At 36.4% G+C, this 20569-nt stretch overlaps 1 protein-coding gene across 1 annotated transcript in view; it reads left to right on the top strand.

Moving 5' to 3' along the window:
* LOC135213608 (protein amalgam-like) overlaps positions 1–3817 on the top strand; it is a 38310-nt gene extending 34493 nt beyond the window's left edge. The window contains exons 5-7 of the mRNA XM_064247633.1: positions 1760–1912; positions 2498–2800; positions 3502–3817. Of these exons, the coding sequence (XP_064103703.1) occupies positions 1760–1912; positions 2498–2800; positions 3502–3728 (683 nt within the window). The 3' untranslated portion in view covers positions 3729–3817. The remainder of the gene's footprint in view (positions 1–1759; positions 1913–2497; positions 2801–3501) is intronic.
* The last annotated feature ends 16752 nt before the right edge of the window (positions 3818–20569 follow it).

Consider the following 20569-nt stretch of genomic DNA (forward strand, 5'->3'; position numbering starts at 1 on the left):
ATATATATATATATATATATATATAATATATGAAATATATATATATATATAATATATAGTATATATATATATATATATATATATATATATAGATATATGTAATATATATACACACACACAAACACACCACACACACGTATATATATATATATATATATATATATATATATATATATATATATATATAAATGAAGAATTGAAAGGGTGAGAAATATGGAGATAAGAAGGTATAAAAAGGTTAGCGTAGGTGGAAGGATTGATCAGTGATTTGAGGATTCAGTGAGGAAAATGGAATGGAAAATGATTAGTTGGTAAAATGATACAGTAGTAAGTGGCACTGGAGGGAGGCAAAGACACTTAGAAAGGGCCAGAAAAAGCAGGTGAGAAACAGATAATGAAAAGGAAGGTCCTAATAAACTAGTAAGCTCGAGGGTGTTTGCAAGACATGAATAGCACTGAAGCAAATAATGATTTGAAAGTTTGCGGCACAAGTGGCTAATCCGCGATTCATGAATGTTTTTCTGAGACCAGTGTCATTTTAACTCTGGAGCCACTCTTTTGAGGCAAACTGCTTTATACAATGTCGACCCTTCCACTGAGTGAATGAGACGTAGGTTTTGTTATTCGTATGATGTTCAATAGTTCTGCGGAATTTGCAATGTTCTGGAATTTGTAGAGGCTGCCTGCAAATTTTAAAGGTTTTTGTGTTCGTACCATTTTATTTTATCTGACCTTTTCACAAAGTACACCATTTCAAAATTTATTATTGGGGTTACGGTAATATCCTGAAGGGTCTCGGAGTGTCAGAATGAAAAAGGTTAAGAACGAGAACCACTGATTTACATTTACGAATAGTAAATGCAAACATATATATATATATATATATATATATATATATTATATATATATATAATATATATATATATGTTTCCATTTAATTTATTCGTACATGTAAATCAGCGGTTCTTAACCTATTTCATCCTATGACTCCCCGAGACTTTTCAGGATATTACCGTAACCCCAATAATAAATTTTGAAATGGTGAACCTTGCGAAAAGGTCAGATAAAACAAAATGCCACGAACTAAAACCTTTAAAAATTTCACGTAGCCTCTACAAATGCTAGAATATTGCGAATTCTACAGAACTATTGAACATCATATACATAACAAAACCTACTTCTCATTCTCTCAGTGGGAGGGTCGAAGTGGTTCTGCTGTCATAGACTCATAAGTCTATCAAAGCGAGGACGAGGAGCAGTGCTCGACAGGCAGTACCCATAAGTATATCAAAGCGACAGGCAACACCTCATTTCAGCGTCGGAAGGGGACAGTCATCCTGTGCTTTTGCTCAAAGTGTCGGGAGCTCTTGTTCAGTAGAGTTGACTTTCATTAAGAATCCTCATGAATTTGAAGAAATTCGCGGGAGGTTGGGGAGGTAAGCAAGTTGCACTCACCAAACTGCTAAAAGCCCAACTGGCTAATACAAATATTTCAAAATAAATTATATTCTCCCGAACCATTTGTGACCCCCTGAGAAAATCCAAACGAACCCCCAGGGGATAGCTAATCCCAGGTTAAGAACCGCTGATGTAAAGAATATCGTAAAAAAATATTTTTTTACAGCGACAATAGCTTTGTCTCCCCGTTAATAATATAGTACTCCGCGGGTCCCCAGTCCTCAATTTGACCTACTCCCGCCCACATCAGACTCTTCCAGGCCACTCTTTTTGTTAATTCGAATTTTCTCTTCATTCCAAGATACGCGATGGGACTCCCACTCCGTGAAGTCCTACGAGGGAGAGACCCTGAGGCTGGCCAGGATCTCACGAAGGGATGCAGGGTCCTACACGTGCTCTGCTAACAATTCGGTGGGTCCCGCAGACAACGAAACCATTTACCTCACGGTCGTCTGTAAGTACTTCCCTTTCTGGGCAATATATGTGTAAAAGTACCCTCTTTCCATGAGCTACGCTTGCCATAGAATTATCTCAGTAATTACTGTCTTCACGAGCTCTCCGGGTGTATACCTAAGTAGTACATTTAAGTGGTCTCTAACCTTGAACAGTACTTTCCTGTGAATAGTCTCTTTAGGAGTCATCTTTGTCTAATAGAACTCGCGTTTCGGGCATCATATGCCTGTAAGAACCCTATTCAGAGCAGAGTATATCATATATTTAAACACATTATATAAATATCTATTCATAAGGGATTTTGGCGATAGTCATCAGCTTATGAAAATTATCCCATATTATATATATATATATATATATATATATATATATATATATATATATATATATATATATATATATATAGTCCCGGATAATTTCATGAGGGCCTGATGACGGTCGCCAAAATTCCCTGATGTGTTTCTGATGGTCAAGGCCTACGGTCACGGTCTAGGTATATACCTAGAACGTGCCTACGATGAGCTTCTCGACGGCATAACATACAACTCTTGCCGCTTCTTCACTATCTCTTCTCCCCACCCGACAGACCCTCCAGCACTCATCTCAGTGTCGGGGCCGAAGAAGGCGAAGGTCGGGGAGGACGTGACGTTCTTCTGCAAGGCGAAGGACTCGAACCCGGCCGCCGACATCTCCTGGATGATCGAGGGGAAGCCGCGCCATGCCGTCGTCCCGACCGTCAGGAAGTCTGGGAGCACGGGCTACAACACCATCAGCAAACTGTCGTTCACGGTGCCCGCGGTAACCAGTGGGGTGATGATGTTGACGTGCGTCGCCGTGAATAAGGAAATTGGGACGAAGGAGGTCGACACCTATATACTGCATATCATGGGTGAGGCGGTTTGGGCAATCCCTGCCCCTTTGGTATTTTTTTTAACTTGACATTTCATTGTTTACTTTGATATTCTATTGTTTGTTTGCCTTCTTGTTTATGAGATTGTTTGGGCGCGTTCCTCTCTCTGTCTTCATTATGCTTCCCTTTATTATGCTTGTCCTCGTTTTTTTTTTTTTTTTTGTTTTTTTTTTTTTTTTTTTTTTTTTTTGCTTTTTTTTTCTTCAATACAAGGTACTTAACAAAATAAGGGCCAATTATATGTCACCATAACGTAGTATGCGTTCATATCAAATAAGAATAATATTAATAATTATTATTATTATCGTTATGATATTAGCAATTCACTGCTTATGTGCATATTTTCTTATTTACTGATGTTATTAATCTTTCGTATCCTATTATACTTTTACGATGAGCAATGAAGCAACGGAAAAGGGAACATTTTGATCCCTGAAAATAATTGAACGGTTCAGTGACTATTTTACTCTACTACCAAGCGTTGACATTCTCTTCCTGCTACATTTTTTGTATTGACAGCTGTAATCCTCTTATTTCTTTATTTCTACTGTTTCATTCGAGCCAGGGATAAAACAAAAGAAGGGACATTAAGTTTCCAGTCCCATTGTCCTAAGCCCTGATGCAAAGGAAAAACTAACATCATCCATGGCATCGAACTGAAGCCACCTCTTCCTTTGCAGAAGCAGACAAAACCGTCGTCAAGGATTCGGACGTGCGGCATCCGAACGAGGTGTCAAGAGGTCGGCAGATGGTACCCGCCATGATCGGGGCCGACATCAACCCGAAGAGAGGTCGCGAGAACTCGGTCTATCCGCCAAGGCGCAAAGATCACACGCCGGCGAGGTCCGCTTATTACAACATGCTGGCGTTCCTCCGCTTCTTCGGTCTACTCATGCACTTCCACTGATGGCTATTGGGCGGCCCCTTGTTTGGCAGTGAAGTGAGCGAGGTTATCGCAGTCCTCTGTCGATATCCTACTTGGATATCAGGTGAAAAGAGCACTTAATTAAGCTTCCCTAACTATATCCGAAAATTGTGGAGAAGGCCGTTATGGGTTGCAATAATTCCAGAAAGCCTAGGGCACGAGTGTAAACAGAGGTGACATGTAATGCCACAACGCAATTTAAACTGGTTAACAAGAGCTAAACATTTTACAGCAGTGTTCGAAATTTATGGCCGGCAGTTATTTGTTTATCTTTATATCTGCGTGACCAAAACTTTCTTCTCAGTTTAAATGAACTTTAGTGACATCAAATATGATTACAGTGTAAACTAATATATTCCTACCACGAAAAACTTAAAAACGTATAAATTAGTGATGTAACTCATAGTTAATATATAAATACACGTGCGTATATATATATATATATATATATTATATATATATATATATATATATATATATATATATATATATATATATATATAAAGTGTAACGGTTTATACAAACTTTTTTTCACTTGTGATGCTTATGAAGCAAGTTATAGCTATCTTGTGTATTAATCTCAATATATCTATGCAAGAAGTGTTCCCTATTACCCACCGATTATATTGATGACATTGATTACGAATAATAAAAATACTGCAGATACACTAACATGGAAAAGAATAATCAGTATATCATCATACTATGATTTCGTTTAGTTACCAAAGATGATCATAGTGAAATAGGAGAGACAGAAATTAATCATATTAAAGCAGTTCATAATCATTAGTTATGTTTTGCATAAAAGCCCAGATGTCTTCAATATACGTGTTTTTAAACATGCAATTTTATCTGCAACTTTGTTTTTATTTTTTTTCTGTTTATATGTTAACGCCAAAGGTTTCCTTTGCTCACAAGTTCAGTCCTTCTTGAAATAAATGCTGCGAATCATGTGGGTGTTTCGATTCCCGGGATTCATGGATGAAAGAGAGGCAAGCAGGATGCAGATACATCTTTGCAGATTCATTAACACTTATGAGAGATCCACTGTTGTCAGGACAAGCACAAAATACATGATCAAAATAAGAAGAGGCGAGATTACTTAGAGAAAGACGGCAGAAAAAACAAAAGGAGACAATGTTAGGGCGAAAGGTTCATTGTGCATTGGGGAGCAGCGGGGTTTCAATGTACTGCAGATCAAGGTCCAAAAGCCATGTTGCAGATGGCCTTGTGCGAAACAAGTGCAATGGCTAATGTTATTGAAATTTTGTTGCACAGAATGTTCATCAAAGATTCGAAAATTAAGATTTGAATGTGTCAGTGACCATAGCGTTGTTTTTCGCTGGAGCCACCACTTCCCCTCCTTGTAAGGTCAAACGGCCTAATGAAAAGTATATATACCCAACTACAATCGCCATGTTTCTTCCCCTTATTAGCCTTTTGGTTCTCTGCAGTTTTTTTAGGATGAGGGTGCTACTCTCAGGCTCTTCTCCACTCTAGATGTGACCCACCAAATTCGACTAACTACTAGGTACACAACTCATCGATTAGACCAACAGAGGCATAATGTGATTTTCAGTGAAAAGGCGGTGGTAAGGCTGAGATCATGACAGCTTCCCCATAGGGCGTTCATATATATATATATATATATATATATATATATATATATATATATATATATATATATATATATATAGTCCACAGGAGAAAGGAGAATAAAAGACTCTAGTAGCTCGATAACTTCTCATTTCACCAGTTCACCAGGCCTCTTCAAGAGCTCTATCTTAACAAAACAGAATAAGTATATACATAAAAATCATAAACGTATTTCTCACTGGAAAAATAGAATTAACAGAACAGTTGTCAAAGTAAACATTAGGTTGTTTAGATAATAAACAAATGGTCAAATTAGCAATTCAAAAAAGTTAAAAGAAAGAACTATTCAATGATTTGGTGAATCGTCATTCAAACCGTTCTCTGAATTTGTACTGTTGGGAAACAATATGTAGGAATAAAGGGACCGATCTATGGTATATGCCCTGACTGATACTGTAGTTCCTTTGTTTGCTAAAACATATAGTACAACCTGTTTCTAACAAATTTCTTGCAATCATATCTTTTTCCTTGAATAATATCTCTGTCTTGTTACTAAGGATAGGACAGCCACAATTTTGCGCATGTAAATTAACAGCACTGTTTGGAGAATTTGATTTTATACAATATGGATGCTGGGAAATTCTCTTATCAATATCTTTTCCTGTTTGTCCAAGGTAGAATTGGCCACATTCACAAGGCATTTTGTGAACCACGCCTTCTTGTATGGAGATGTTGCAGATGATTTTCTTTCCTACAGTGTTGGAGTGGAAATATACCACTTTTAAAGTTTAATAATCTCAAAGGATTAACAATATCACTGAATGACGGGTGGAAAGGAAGAACCAAAGTATTACTCATATCATATTCCATTTTGGTGTTTGTGCTATAATATGTTTGTTTAGCTAAGAATGAACATTCCTCTATTTCCCTGTTCGAAAAGTTGTTTTTCATGCCAAATCTGGTAATAATACCAAACTCCTCGTCTAAATACTCAGGGCTAACTAGTCTAAGTGCTCTTAAAAAGTGACATTGCGTGTATGAGTCGATTTTGTATTGAAATTTAGGTTGTTATTTGTAGCTTTTCTGTGAATTTTGAATTTCAGGCCATTATCTGTTCTTATTACAGTAGTGTCTAAAAAATAGAATTATTTGTTTCTTTCTCCATGGTGAATTTTATTGATGGTACTAAGGAATCAAGATCAGATAGAAATTTATCAATGTTGTGGTTTGCACATCAAACAGTAAGTGTCACCTACATATCTAACCCAATAAACATCATCTGGCAATATGCTGCTCGCAATTCGAGTTTCACAGAATTCCATGTAAATGTTAAACAGCACTGGAGACAAACAGTTGCCCATTTACATTCCAAATTTCTGCTTATAATAGTTATTATTAAAAACAAAACATGTATCTATTACACCACAAAGTCTAATTAATTTCAAAATGTCTGAAACGGTTATATACATATATATTTAATATATATATATATATATATATATATATATATTATATAATATATATATATTCTATATGTATATATATATTTGATGTATATAGTTATATATTATTATAATATATTAATATATTATTATATGTATATAATAAGAATAATATATATAATATATATTAGAAATAAGAGAAAATAAATGAACAAATTAATCGATAAATAGATAAAAATGTAAGTAAATTACGAAATAAAAGGACAATTGCTTTAGGATAGTTTCAGCTTTAAAATTTAGGGATTTGGATAATGTACTACTATTGAAAACAAAACATGTATCTATTGCACAAAGTCTAATTCATTTCGAAATGTCTGAAACGGCTATGGAGATATATATATATATATATAATATATATATATATATATATATATATATATATATATAGAAGAAAAAATAAATGAAAAAATTAATCGATATATAGATAAAAACATAAGTAAATTATGAAATAAAAGAATTACTTTAGGATAGTTTCAGATTTAGAATTTAGGGAGTTGGATAATGTACTAATCATCATGCAGTGATTTAAAATCCCGACAACGAGAGAAAAGCATGTGATGGAGATTGTTTTTTGCTTATTTTATATTTCTTTGTTTTTTGAATATTATTTTCGTGGCAATAAATCTTTCGTGAAAATTTCATGTCATCTGCTGCTGCTAAGAACCTTTGTCACCTGATTTCGTCAAGAAACAAGAGAAATGTTATTTCCGCATGCGCCGAACGCTGTCAGGTAGGTACACGAACTCCAAAGCCTCCAAGGGCCATCTTGAGATTTCCAAGTCGCCTTGAAGACTTCAGAGACAGTATGTGAGCAAGAGAAGGCGAAGATTTTGGTTAATGGACTGGATGACGAGGCAGATCAACTGAAAGATATAGTCCCGCAGCCGAAAATATATGGGTGGCTTACTTGACAAGCACCACTAATTGCTTGTTAGATTTTGGGTCTAGATCCAATATATGAGATACCAGATGAAACTAATATATAATATATCTGCAGACTTTACTGATTATAGAATGACCAGTGACAGACATTTTGGGGGGTGGGTTCCCCCTGACAGACGCACTGAAAAGGAGATACCGAGTAAAATTTACACTACAATAGCACTGCACATCCTAGAATACTTTGGTAGTAATGACAGACATTTTAGTGGGTGGTTTCCCCCTGACAGACGTCCCACAAGGAGTGGGGAGGGGGAGACAGGATCTGCATCCAACACTGGAGATATCAAGTAAATTTTGTACTACAATTGCACTGCACATCCTAGAATGCTGTGGTGGTAATGACAGACAGTTTCGTGGGTGGTTACCCCCTGATAGACAACCCACAACGAGTGTGGAGGGGGAGGGGGAGACAGGATCTGCATCCAACATGGAGATACCAAGTAAAATTTGTACTACAATAGCACTGCACATCCTAGAGTATTGCGGTGGTAATGACAGCCATTTTAGAGGGTGGCTACCCCCTGACAGACACCCCACAACGAGTTGGGGGGGAGGAGGAAGGGGAGGGGGAGACAGGATCGCCACCCAACATCGGAGATACCAAGTAAATTTAGTACTACAATAGCACTGCACATCCTAGAGTACTGCGGTGTTAATGACAGACATTTAAGTGGGTGGTTATCCCCTCACAGACACCCCACAACGAGTTGGGACGGGGAGGGGTAGGGGGAGACAGGATCTGCATCCAACATTGCAGATACCAAGTAAAATTTGTACTACAATAGCACTTCATATCCTAGAATGCTGTGATGGTAATGACAGACATTTTAGTGGCTGGTTTCCCCATGACAGACACACCCTAACAGGTGGGAAGGGGGAAGGGCAAGCCCTGATAATTAATGTCTAGACTAGTATAGTAGGCTACTATTGACCCGTATTATACATTATCGTGATATATTTAATAAATATTTTTATCCTCTCTACATCCATATAAGAGAATTACGGAAGAAAAAATACATCAAGTGAATGGCAGATATCTCCAGTCTACAATGATTTATTTAATGAAAATATGGTCTACTTCTCGAAGCAGTATGTAGTCAAAGTTCCTGCTTTCGGCGCTTTTGGATTTATTCAGCAGCTCTATATTTGTACTACTATCACTTATGCTAGCAAGTTCTTCAAACGCAATATGGAAGAAAAGGAATAGAGAAGAGAGGAGAACAATGGCGTGGAGGAAGTGAAGAACTTTTAAGCCCAAAAAGTAGAGAACGTGACGCGTGTTAGAAGTTGACTGAATGGAGATTTCAGATGCCCAAAATTACCAATAAGGTCAAAAGAACGGTAAAAACGAAGGGCTAAAAAATATAATCAGTAGGAGGTTCTTTTTTAAAGCTCTTTTTCTTCTTTTAAACAATCTTTGTTGACATCCACATCCAAGTCGCTTCACCATACTCTTAGCTTTTTCTTGCCCAGCTTTTCAAATAAGATACTTCACTTCAAAACCAATATGAAATACATTTCCAAACGAAAAAAATGTACCCTAGCATATCTCGAAAGAAAAGACTTAATGTTCTCAAAACTGCTTACTATTCATGAGCCTACAAAACTTGAATAGTTTTTCAGTATGCATTCATGAATATTAATTTACATGAAAAATAACGGATTCTCGCTAATTCTACAAAAGAAAAGTTGAATGACCATAATCCTGAAAAACACTTTACTACGCATTATGAAATCATGTTCGTTCGGTAACACGAAATCACCCACTTGCGAATTTAGTTGAATAAAGAATTCAGGCCAAAGGGCAATCTCTTGGACCTATGAGGTCATTCTCACTGAAAGGGAAACTGAGAATAAAAAGGTTTTAAAGGTGTAACAAGGGAAGAGCGTCGCAGTCGCACTATGAAACAATTGTTAGGAGAGAGTTGAGGAAAGGAACATGGAAGAAAGAGAATATAAAAGGAGGGAGAGTAAAAGGAATGAAAGGGGTTGCAGCTAGGGGCTAAACGGACGCTGCAAAGAACCTTAAGTAGTACCTACAGTGCACCGCCTGAAAATTCTGCATGGTGGCAAAATGCAGGAAAGAGGGTAATGATAACCGTATTCTTCCCGTGACACGTGAACTACTGGTACTACATCTGCTGAGGCTTCACTGAAGATGTATGATGATAATAGGTTTTTGCACATCAATAACTCACTACTGTAATCTGAAGAAATTTCATGAACCATTTCTTAAGAGTAAGCAGTGAATGGTTACAGTATTATAAAAGTCTCATCGTGGAAAGTTTGGTTTAAAGATATACAAACAATGAGAATGAATTGCTATTCTTGTACTAAAATTCCATATGGAATTTGTATTTTTTATTATTTGTTTAATTAGCATGGTCACTGGAAGACAGTTAACGTAGTTTTCAAATATTTAACTACCCCCTTGGTTGTTAACAGCTCACTGCCTTCCAGCGGCCGTTCTGGTTCTGTCCTAACCAACCACTAATGATTTTGCTTTCTTCCTGAGGTTGACGGAAACTTAAGTCAGTTACGAAGGAGATTTCAATCACGAAGGGTCTCGTAACTCAGATACTCTGAGCTCTATTGACTATATAAGGATATACAGCTATATCTTTGAAGTGACGACGACTATTCCTTTCAACATGTAATCGCCGTTTAAACCCAGCCAGGAAGAAGCATTCCATTATCGCAGTCTCTCACTCTACACGTATTTCGCCTTCGTCCCAGGATGATATCGGGATATCATGTATTATGTACTACGTAGACGTCAGTTAGGACTGTTGGTATATATATATATTTAGATTTTCCAAGGTATTTTGGAAGTGGCTGAATTACTGCGGCTCCCCCAAGCTTCACGATGATCAACTTTGTGTATTAGCAGCTGCATCAGCACCTGGATGATAGGACAGTTTTCAATTACAATAAATGACTTAATTTTTCTTAATATTTCAATTAACCTTATCAATTTCCCGGTGTATGAATAAAAATTCAGCGCATGGCGACCGTGACAGGATTAGGCATTATTGGTTACGTGCGTGACATAGGACGTGAATTGCGGTGAATTGGAGGTTTCTTCCTGGGGGGGTTTTTTCACTTACAATATTTTATATCCCTCTTATTGCAGGTTTCTTTAAAGTTCAGTGTCATTTTTGCTAATTCGTAGCTAATGTTTATCACTTGGTGATTTATTTAAGAGTTCAGTGTAAAATATTTTTCGATTAGTAGTTTGATGTTTATCCCTTTGCTAAATAATTTAGTATTTGAGTGCCCCTAATTTTCGCGTTGCTGTGAAAGTTTTTGCTTAGTAATAACTTTGTTGCATATATGTACTAAGTATCGTTTACCATTTTTTGAAATTTTCGCTGTGTATTGCAGTAATTAATTATACTTATATTGTGTTTGTATGTTTATTTGTCTTCATAATGGCTGAATTGGTAGTGCTAATTGGGCAGCGTAAGATTATTAGGAAAAAGGTTACAGAATGTGCCAACCGTTCTTCACAGTACCTTTCATTAGATAACACGGCAAAAGTATTTGAGCGGGGTGTTCTCTTGGAGTATAGGAAGAGATTAAGTGACTTGGATTCTAAAATACAGGCTCTAATATTTTCAGGGGAATTTAGAGACGAGGATTTGGAGGCTGGGCTCTCTGCATGTCGGTCGTACTATGATAAAATTTCAGGTATTGTGCCTTTGTTGGATGTTAGTGTCAATGCTGGAAGCCCTCCACTTTCATCTACTACTGATATTGCTAGGAGCCTTTTGAGGCAACCCACTGCACCTCTACCAAAATTCCAAAGTAAGGAAGGTTAAGATTTTTTGAAATTCATTCGAGAATTTGAAACCACGACCCAAAGTTTTAACTATCCAGACAGGGACTTGCTCTTACTTTTGAAGCAACAAGTAGAGGGTAGGGCTAAATGTTTACTTGGTTCATTGGAGGCCGACAAAGAAAGTTGCAAAGAGGCCAAAGACTTAATGATTCAGGCTTTTGCCTCGAGTGAATTACGAAAGTCGGCTGTAATTAAGAAATTGACCTGTCTACATCTCAAAGAAGGAGAAGACCCCTTTGTTTTCTTATCAGAACTTAGGACTATAGTCGAAAATTTAAAATATTTAAATATTGATGTTGATGAGGTTGTTCGATATTTCGTTTGGTCTGCACTCAATGATAGATTTAAGTCTCATATGGTTCATATCACTAATGTGACTCATCCATCACTTAAGCAAATCATAGATAATTTCTTTACAGCATGTGAAAGGTATGAACTGGGTCAGGCGAAAGGTAAATTATCGGTCTGGGATAAAGTTTTAGCTCATTCAAAGCCATTCCAGGAAAAGACTAATACAATGGCTGTTAAAACTAAGACAGTTCCCACCAAAGTTTGTAATTTTTGTACTAAGGCCGGTATTTCTGACGGTGATCACTTAAATTATAAGTGTACTAAGTATGCCACCCCTTCTGCCAAAATTGATTTATTAAAATTGCATAAGGTTGTGTAAAATGTGGTAATTTTAATCATGCCACTAAAGCATGTAAATTCAGATTTCGAAGACCTTGTTCACATTGTTCACAGTATCATATGGAGTATCTTTGTTGGAACCTTAGTCCTGATATGATTAATAGTAAAGCAGAGTCTTCCAAGGAAGCAAGCAGTGGGATAGCAGTATTACCAAATGTTACCACAGGTTCAGTTCTCCCTACTTTTACATTTTGTATAAATGGTCATGATAGGCTTTACAGGGGTCTTAAGGATTCAGGATCACAAAACACTTTTATATCTAGCAAGTTAGCTTCCTTTTACAATTTCAAGTCTTAAGCTACTCAAGTAAAACTGACTGTGAAAGGGTTTAATGGTCAAAAGGAATATTCTACTAGTCTTGTTGAAGTTCCTATTAAACTGGGAATGCAAACCTTTGCTATTTCTGCTCTAGTTGTACCCTCTATAAACTTGCAATTGAGTTTACCTGGTCTTGGCCAGGTAGTTAGTATAATGCAGAGTAAAAATTTTGTATTTGCTGACAAGCTTTTATCAACCAATTCTCAGAGCATTGATGATGTTCAGCTTTTGTTAGGAGTAGATTTTTCACATTGTCTTTTGGGAAGAGACATAGTGATAGGGAGTCCTAATTCGTCTGTGTATATTGAGACTTCTTTAGGAATAATGCTTATGGGGAATGTTGATAGGTTCCTAATTAATCTTAATTCACTAAAAGGTAATGAAAGTTTGGCCTCGAAACCATTGAGGGGCGAAAATTCTAATACTGAACACGGTACATATTACACTTTCCCTAGCCATTCTTATTTTCTAGCTACTAGTGTATCAGTGAATGAAGAATTTTACGAACTCTGTGACATTACAACAAATTGTTCTTTTACTGTGCTTCCAGATAGAGGGACTATTATTGATAGGAAACTGCAAGAAGCAACTGATCAAATTTTGAATATGGAGAGCCAATTTTATTTGAACTATGATCAGAAAGTTTACAGTGATGAATCTAATCGGCTCGATGATTCTCTCGTAGACTACACTTTCAGAAATTTGCACGCGAAAGGTGATGGACGCATAGTTGTTCCCCTGTTATGGAACGGGAAGGTATCGCACCTTCTTTCGAGAAACGAGTCTCTTTCCAAGGCTGTTCTTCAATCAAATTTGAAAAAATTACTTCGTAAGAAAGGTTCCTTGCAGTTGGTAGATAACTGCATAAAGGAGCAATTGAAGGAGGGTATTATTGAGCCTATTTTGGACTTGGAGGTATTTAAGGCTGAATATCCTAACTACTCCTTCTTACCTCATATGCCAGTCTTTAAGCCAGAAAGGGAAACTACGAAGTGTCGCATAGTATTTCTTTCTAATTTGCAGGAATCCTCAAAGAGACGGTCACTGTCACATAATCAATGTATGTATGCTGGGCCTAACTTAAATCAAAAGCTCTCCTCTGCATTTCTTAATATTAGGTTTGATGAAAAAATTTTGATTTTTGATTTGAAGAAAGCTTTTAATATGTTGGCTTTAAGTGAAATTGATCAGTCTAGGCTATTATTTTTTTGGTTTCGGAATGTCACCACAGGTGATTACACTCCAGTTGCTTATAAAAATGTCAGGCTTTCATTTGGACTTCGGTGTAGCCCATTTCTTTTGATGGCTTCATTGTATTACATGTTAATCTTGACTTCCAGTAATGATTCAAGAATCGTATGAACTCAAGAAACTTATATATGCTTTAATATATATGGATAATGGTGCTGTCACAATGAACAACTCTGATGACTTGAGGTGGGCCTACGAGCAGTTAGCTGGCATATTCAAACCTTTTAAATTTGAAATTCAGCAACTGGTGACTAATGATATTGATCTGCAGTCTGACACAGATCGGTCAGAAGTTCTTATCCCGGAAGTCAACAAATTGTTTGGGCTTGAATGGAATAGACTTTCGGATGATCTTTTCACTAGGCCAATTTCCCTTGACCTAGAAGCTAATACCAAAAGATTAATTCTTAGGTCAATTGCCACTCAGTTCGATATATTTGGTTTCAACTTGCCTTTATTTAACCGATGTAGGCTTTATATGCATAACTTGCAATGTCAAAAGGGTTTGAACTGGGACCAGCCTCTTAATAGTCAACAGCTAAAGACTGGAGGAATATATGTAGACAGTGTAAATTCATCGCCCCCTCTTAAAGTAACTCGTTTTGTGGGTCGAAGGGATGGTGAGTATCATGTAATTGTTTTTACTGATGCCAGTTGTGACATATATGGGTGTGTAATTTATTTATTGAATGTTGAGTCTGGCAAACTTACCTTTATTAATGCTAAAAATCGGTTGGTTAATACCCAATTGAAAGGTAAATCCATACCATCTTTAGAGATCCACGCCATTAATCTAGGAGTCGAACAATCTGTTGGTCTTTATTTGGATCTTGCTGGTCCCAATTGTATAAAACCTATAAAGGTGACAAAGATTTGTCTATTTTCAGATTCTTCTTGTGCCCTGCAGTGGTTAATAAGTTCTTCGCTTCAACTTAAGAAAATGAACCAATGTTCTACTTTTGTATTGAACAGAATTTACAGTATACAAAAACTGTGTGAAACATATCCTGTTCATTTTGGGTTTATTAATGGCAAGGAGAATCCTGCTGACATGGTAACCAGGTGCACATCATATAAATTGTTAATGAAGTCTTGTTTCCTTGCAGGCCCGGACCTGAGTAATATTAGGGCGCAAGCCATGCAGTTCACTATTCCTCAAGCGAGTTATCTTTCTGGAAATTACATTAATCTTTCTAATGTTCCTTTAGTTAAGAGAAATTACTTGGTCAACATTTCTGATTTTTCTGACTTCCGAAGACTTGTTTTGCTGTACCGTCGGTGCATAATATGCATACACAAAGTGTATGCATATTATGCATACACTTTGGAAGCTTTGGACTTGTTTTGCTGTACCGTCGGTGCATAATATGCATACACAAAGTGTATGCATATTATGCATACACTTGGAAAGCTAAAGTGAGAAGACAAGTTGATGTACAAGAAGAAAATAATTTTTTTGCTTTAGCTCTTGTACATTTGATTTTGACCGATCAACAAAATCACTTTGCTGATGTTTTGGAGCATTTTTCTAAAGGTTTTTCTGCAGCAAAGGATATACCAGGTATAGTTTCTCGGTTTAACTGGTTTGTTGATAACAATGGCATTTTGAGAGTGAAGAGCAAATTCAAGAAAGAAAAAAAATTTCCTATTCTATAATCAAGAGACAGTCATTTAACGAAGTTAATTATATTGGATATTCATCACAAATTATGTCATTCTGGGTGCTATGCTGTTCTTTCTGAATTAAGAAGAAATTATTTTATTCCTAGAAATTTTTCAGTGGTTAAAAAGATTCTGAGGCAATGTGTTCACTGCAAGAGATTTAATGCACGCCCTGTCAATTTAAATCAGAATTTTTACAAGGAATTCAAGGAAGATAATACTAAGATTAACAATTATCCTTTAGGTCGGATAAAGGAAACTTTCACGAATGATCTTGGGGAGACTACACATGCTGTAGTATTTAAAGGACGTACCAGACAAATTTGTAAACTCCACGTTAATAAACTAATACCTTATCTTTCCTTAGATGATGAAGACTCAAAGTCCAGTGATTTGCAAAACTTAGACAAATCATCACCAGCTTTTGAGAGGCCTAAAAGAAAGGCTGCTGTGGAAAGCCGGAGAAAAACCTCTGAAATGTTGAATTTATAAACTTTGATAAATTTAATTTTTGTATGCATTGTATGTATATATATTCTTATGTATTTGGCAAAATCCAAAAACACATGTTTTTGGATTCGTTCCCCTGCAGTGTACTAAAATTCCATATGGAATTTGTATTTTATTTATTGTTTAATTAGCATGGTCACTGGAAGACAGTTAACGTAGTTTTCAAATATTTAACTACCCCCTTGGTTGTTAACAGCTCACTGCCTTCCAGCGGCCGTTCTGGTTCTGTCCTAACCAACCACTAATGATTTTGCTTTCTTCCTGAGGTTGACGGAAACTTAAGTCAGTTACGAAGGAGATTTCAATCACTAAGGGTCTCGTAACTCAGATACTCTGAGCTCTATTGACTATATAAGGATATACAGCTTTATCTTTGAAGTGACGACGACTATTCCTTTCAACATGTAATCGCCGTTTAAACCCAGCCAGGAAGAAGCATTCCTTCATCGCAGTCTCTCACTCTACACGTACTTCGCCTTCGTCCCAGGATGATATCGGGATATCATGTATTATGTACTACGTGGACGTCAGTTTGGACTGTTGGTATATATATATTTAGATTTTCCAAGGTATTTTGGAAGTGGCTGAATTACTGCGGCTCCCCCAAGCTTCACGATGATCAACTTTGTGGATTAGCTGTCGCATCAGCACCTGGATGATAGGACAGTTATCAATTACAATAAATTACTTAATTTTTCTTAATATTTCAATTAACCTTAATAATTTCCCGGTGTATGAATAAAAATTCAGCGCAATTCTGATGAGCAAAAGTTTCTCACCATAACCCTGATGAACAGCGGTTTAATATTCGTCTTGGTGGGATAACCTTTCTACATAAAGCAATACAAGTTTCTGCTTAAGGGAAGCAGTAGTTTAAACAAATGATTCAGAACTTAGTGGACGAACACGACAATTGCTTCTTGAACCCACAAATTCCGTTTATGAGGAACTTTGAGTCCTGTAAATACTGGCTTTCATTATATTGGAAACCTGGAAACAGAATTTAGGCCAAAGGACAAGAGCTAGAACCTATGAGGTCATTCAGCGCTAAAAATGAAATTGACAGTAAGAAGGTTTGAAAGGTTTAACAGGAGGAAAACCTCGCAGTTGCACTAAGAATCAATTGTTAGAGAGGCTGGAAAGTCAGATGGAAAAAAAGCGAATATGAACGGAGCTATAGTAAATGGATAGCTTTCATTATACAACAATGGCTGGCTTCTCTGATTCCCTTCTTCAAGTATCAGCTATATTTTGAGCAAGTCTGTCCCGCCTTTCATTAATGCTTTATTTTCTCGAAGTTCCAGTTTTCCTTGAGCCGTAGTCTACTTCTCAGTATGATTTAAATTTATTACTAACGTTCAGTTGTTTCATCTTTAATATCCATTTCTATTACTGAATGAACATTCGTGATTTCTTCAACCACCAGTTTTGTTTGCTGAACAGTACTCACTTAGTACGAATTACCAGCATCCCTTGGTGAACAGTTTTCTCAAAAGACTACACTTTTTTTTTAAAACAGACGCTTCTTGAAGTGCCACCTTTCTTTGGAGAGAATATCCTACTCAAGACTATCTTTTAGAGAACAATTCTCTTTTAGTATTACCTTCTGAAATGAACTGACTTACTGAGCAACAGTAAACTGTTTTAAATAACTGTCATCTTTCACTGATAATAGCATGTTGAGAAAAAAAATCTCTGTATCTTATCAACCTTGCCTAGTGAATTGCAACATATTTATTTGCAAGTGTCGATTTGCTCGCATGCGCTTAGCCCCATTTTATTTAGTAATTCGATAAAATATTAAGCAAGCTGGATAACCTCATTTCCTGGATTTTTTTTTTTTTTTTTTTTTTTTTTTTCAGTCAGACTAACCTCCCTTGCACGAACATACCCAGAGGCTTGGGTTGGCAGGGCGCTCTCTTCTCTCTCTCTCTCTCTCTCTCTCATTTGTTTATTAGACCAACCGTGACCCGATGCTTCACTTAATGTTAAAAATTTTGGGAGGGGAGGGGAAGGACAGGACAGGAGGAAGGGGGAGAGGAGGTGGAAGGGGGTAGGGGGAGGGGAGGGGAGGTAGTGTGGATGGGTCTAGGGATGGGTGAAGGGGAAGGGGAGGGGAGGGAAGGGATAGGAAGGGGAGGGGAGGGGAGGGTGACAGGAATCGGTGAGAGTCTACAGGCAGCACCACCCCCGATTAACTGCCGGTGTGCAAACAATATTATATATATATATATATATATATATATATATATATATATATATAAATATATGTATATTGAAGACTAAGAGAGAGAGAGAGAGAGTGTTAAATAAGGTCTCTATGGGCGGGGTAAACGCGAGCCCCCAGAGTTGAGTGGGTCAGGTGACATATACGCGCGCAAAAAGAAAAAAAAAGTTCATTGACGTGCTCAGGGGGGTGGAGAGGTAAAAACGACCTTGCATAATTTGGGGGTGGGGGTGGGGGGGGTTTGGGGAAGGGGGGAGGGGGTGAAAGCGACCTTGAATAATGAGTACCTGTACCCGCGCCCGTCTTAGGAATGTTAGATAATTTTCGTAAATAGCTGAAGGCGAGGGTAGTGGCGTCTCATTGTTCCCTTTGGTAAACGAGTATGCAAAGAAATTTTCTATTTTGAATCAGATTGTGATTCACAGAATATAAAGATCACAAGTGATACAATGAGGAAATAAAGCGATGAAAAAAATGGAGTTGAATGATGATTAAAATTACAGTGAAGTAAAGATAAATACGCCAACAAAGACAAGAAACGTGTCCATGTTATTTCATCACTACCAGAGAGAGCTCATCAGCGTCATGACGATCGCACTCTTAAACTGCGCCATTCACCCTATCTTGCACTCTCGCTTCGAGAGTACTAATGTCCTCCATTTCCAGGACCTCTTTCATTCCATCATCAGGTCTCTCCTCCTGCCATCTAACACTTCAGGATTGCTCACCCTTCTCACTAACCTATCATTCTCATCCTTTCATCTACAGCACCATTTTCACCACTCCTGTGTAGATCCACATTTCTCACCACATCAATTCAAATATCGCATACAATATGCGCAGTTCATCTCGACGCTTCAGCATTTTTCAAGTGTCATTCCATCTTTTGCACACCTTCATTGCTCCACCTGTTTGTGACTCACCTCTTTCCTCATCATACCATAAACACCATCCCCAAGTCTCTCTCCCCCTCCCTCTATATATATATATATATATATATATATATATATATATATATATATTATATATATATATATGTATATATATTATATATATATACTATATATATATATATATATATATATATATGTATATATGTATACACACACAAATATATATGAATATATATATGTATACATATATATTAACATAGTATTTGAATATAGTAATATTTTAAGAAAGAAATAAACTAATTAAAACTAGCCCGCCAAATTCAAACAATATTGTATACAGTATTTCTTGTAAAGAATGCAATAAGATTTATATGGGCAAACTCCAAAAGAACTAAAGGTAAGATGCTCTCAGCACAAATATGGCATATCAGAGGATCAAACTAAATAATGGCATTGTGGATCATTAGCTTAAGTTAGGCCATGCTATTAACTGGGATAATTCCTCGATAATCTGCAGGGTCAAAGATCACCGAAAAACGAATATGTTGGAATTCATCTTTATTGAAGCCACATCAACAAGGACTTTAAAACTCCATCCTGGATTATATCTTGATCCTCTTTCTTTATCTCTTTTTCTTAAGAACACGCCACCCAGATTAACAAATTGTAGCCCCACCCCCTCTTTCTGTTTTTGTATATAAAGGTCTATCAACTTATATTATATTCAGTGTGAACTTAAAAATGTAGAATATACTACGAAAGTACTTGCTCCAAGTCCCTGCTTACACTTACCTTTCTATCGTGGAGTCAGGTATATATATATATATATATATATATATATATATATATATATATATATATATATATATATATATACATATATATATATATATATATATATATATATATATATATATGTATATTCATATATATATGTGTGTGTGTATGTGTATGACATTGAAATAGCCACAATGAAGTTAAGAGGGCATTGTAGCTATAACAATTTCACATGTATCTGGTAAAAATGACCAGTAGATTCTATATGCGTATATACATATAATATATATATATATATATATATATATATATACATTATTATATATATATATATATATATATATATATATATATATATATTATATATATTATATGTATATTAAGCCTCAAAACATCTTAATAACGAATCAACTTTCCTTGGGGTAATCTACAACTAAACATAATTATAAATGACAAGCAAAAACTTTCCACGACCAGATTCGAACCTTCGGATTAGGTAAAAGACAGATAGTCGACTCTCTGCCGCTGTATCCAATCCAAACAGACATAGGTTCTAATTCTGTTTGGGGAGCCGCACTTTTCGATTGTAATTTCTTTTGGGTACATTTTCTCCA

The sequence above is a fragment of the Macrobrachium nipponense genome, chromosome 43, assembly GCF_015104395.2.
Source record: "Macrobrachium nipponense isolate FS-2020 chromosome 43, ASM1510439v2, whole genome shotgun sequence".
Taxonomy (NCBI): Eukaryota; Metazoa; Arthropoda; class Malacostraca; order Decapoda; family Palaemonidae; genus Macrobrachium; species Macrobrachium nipponense.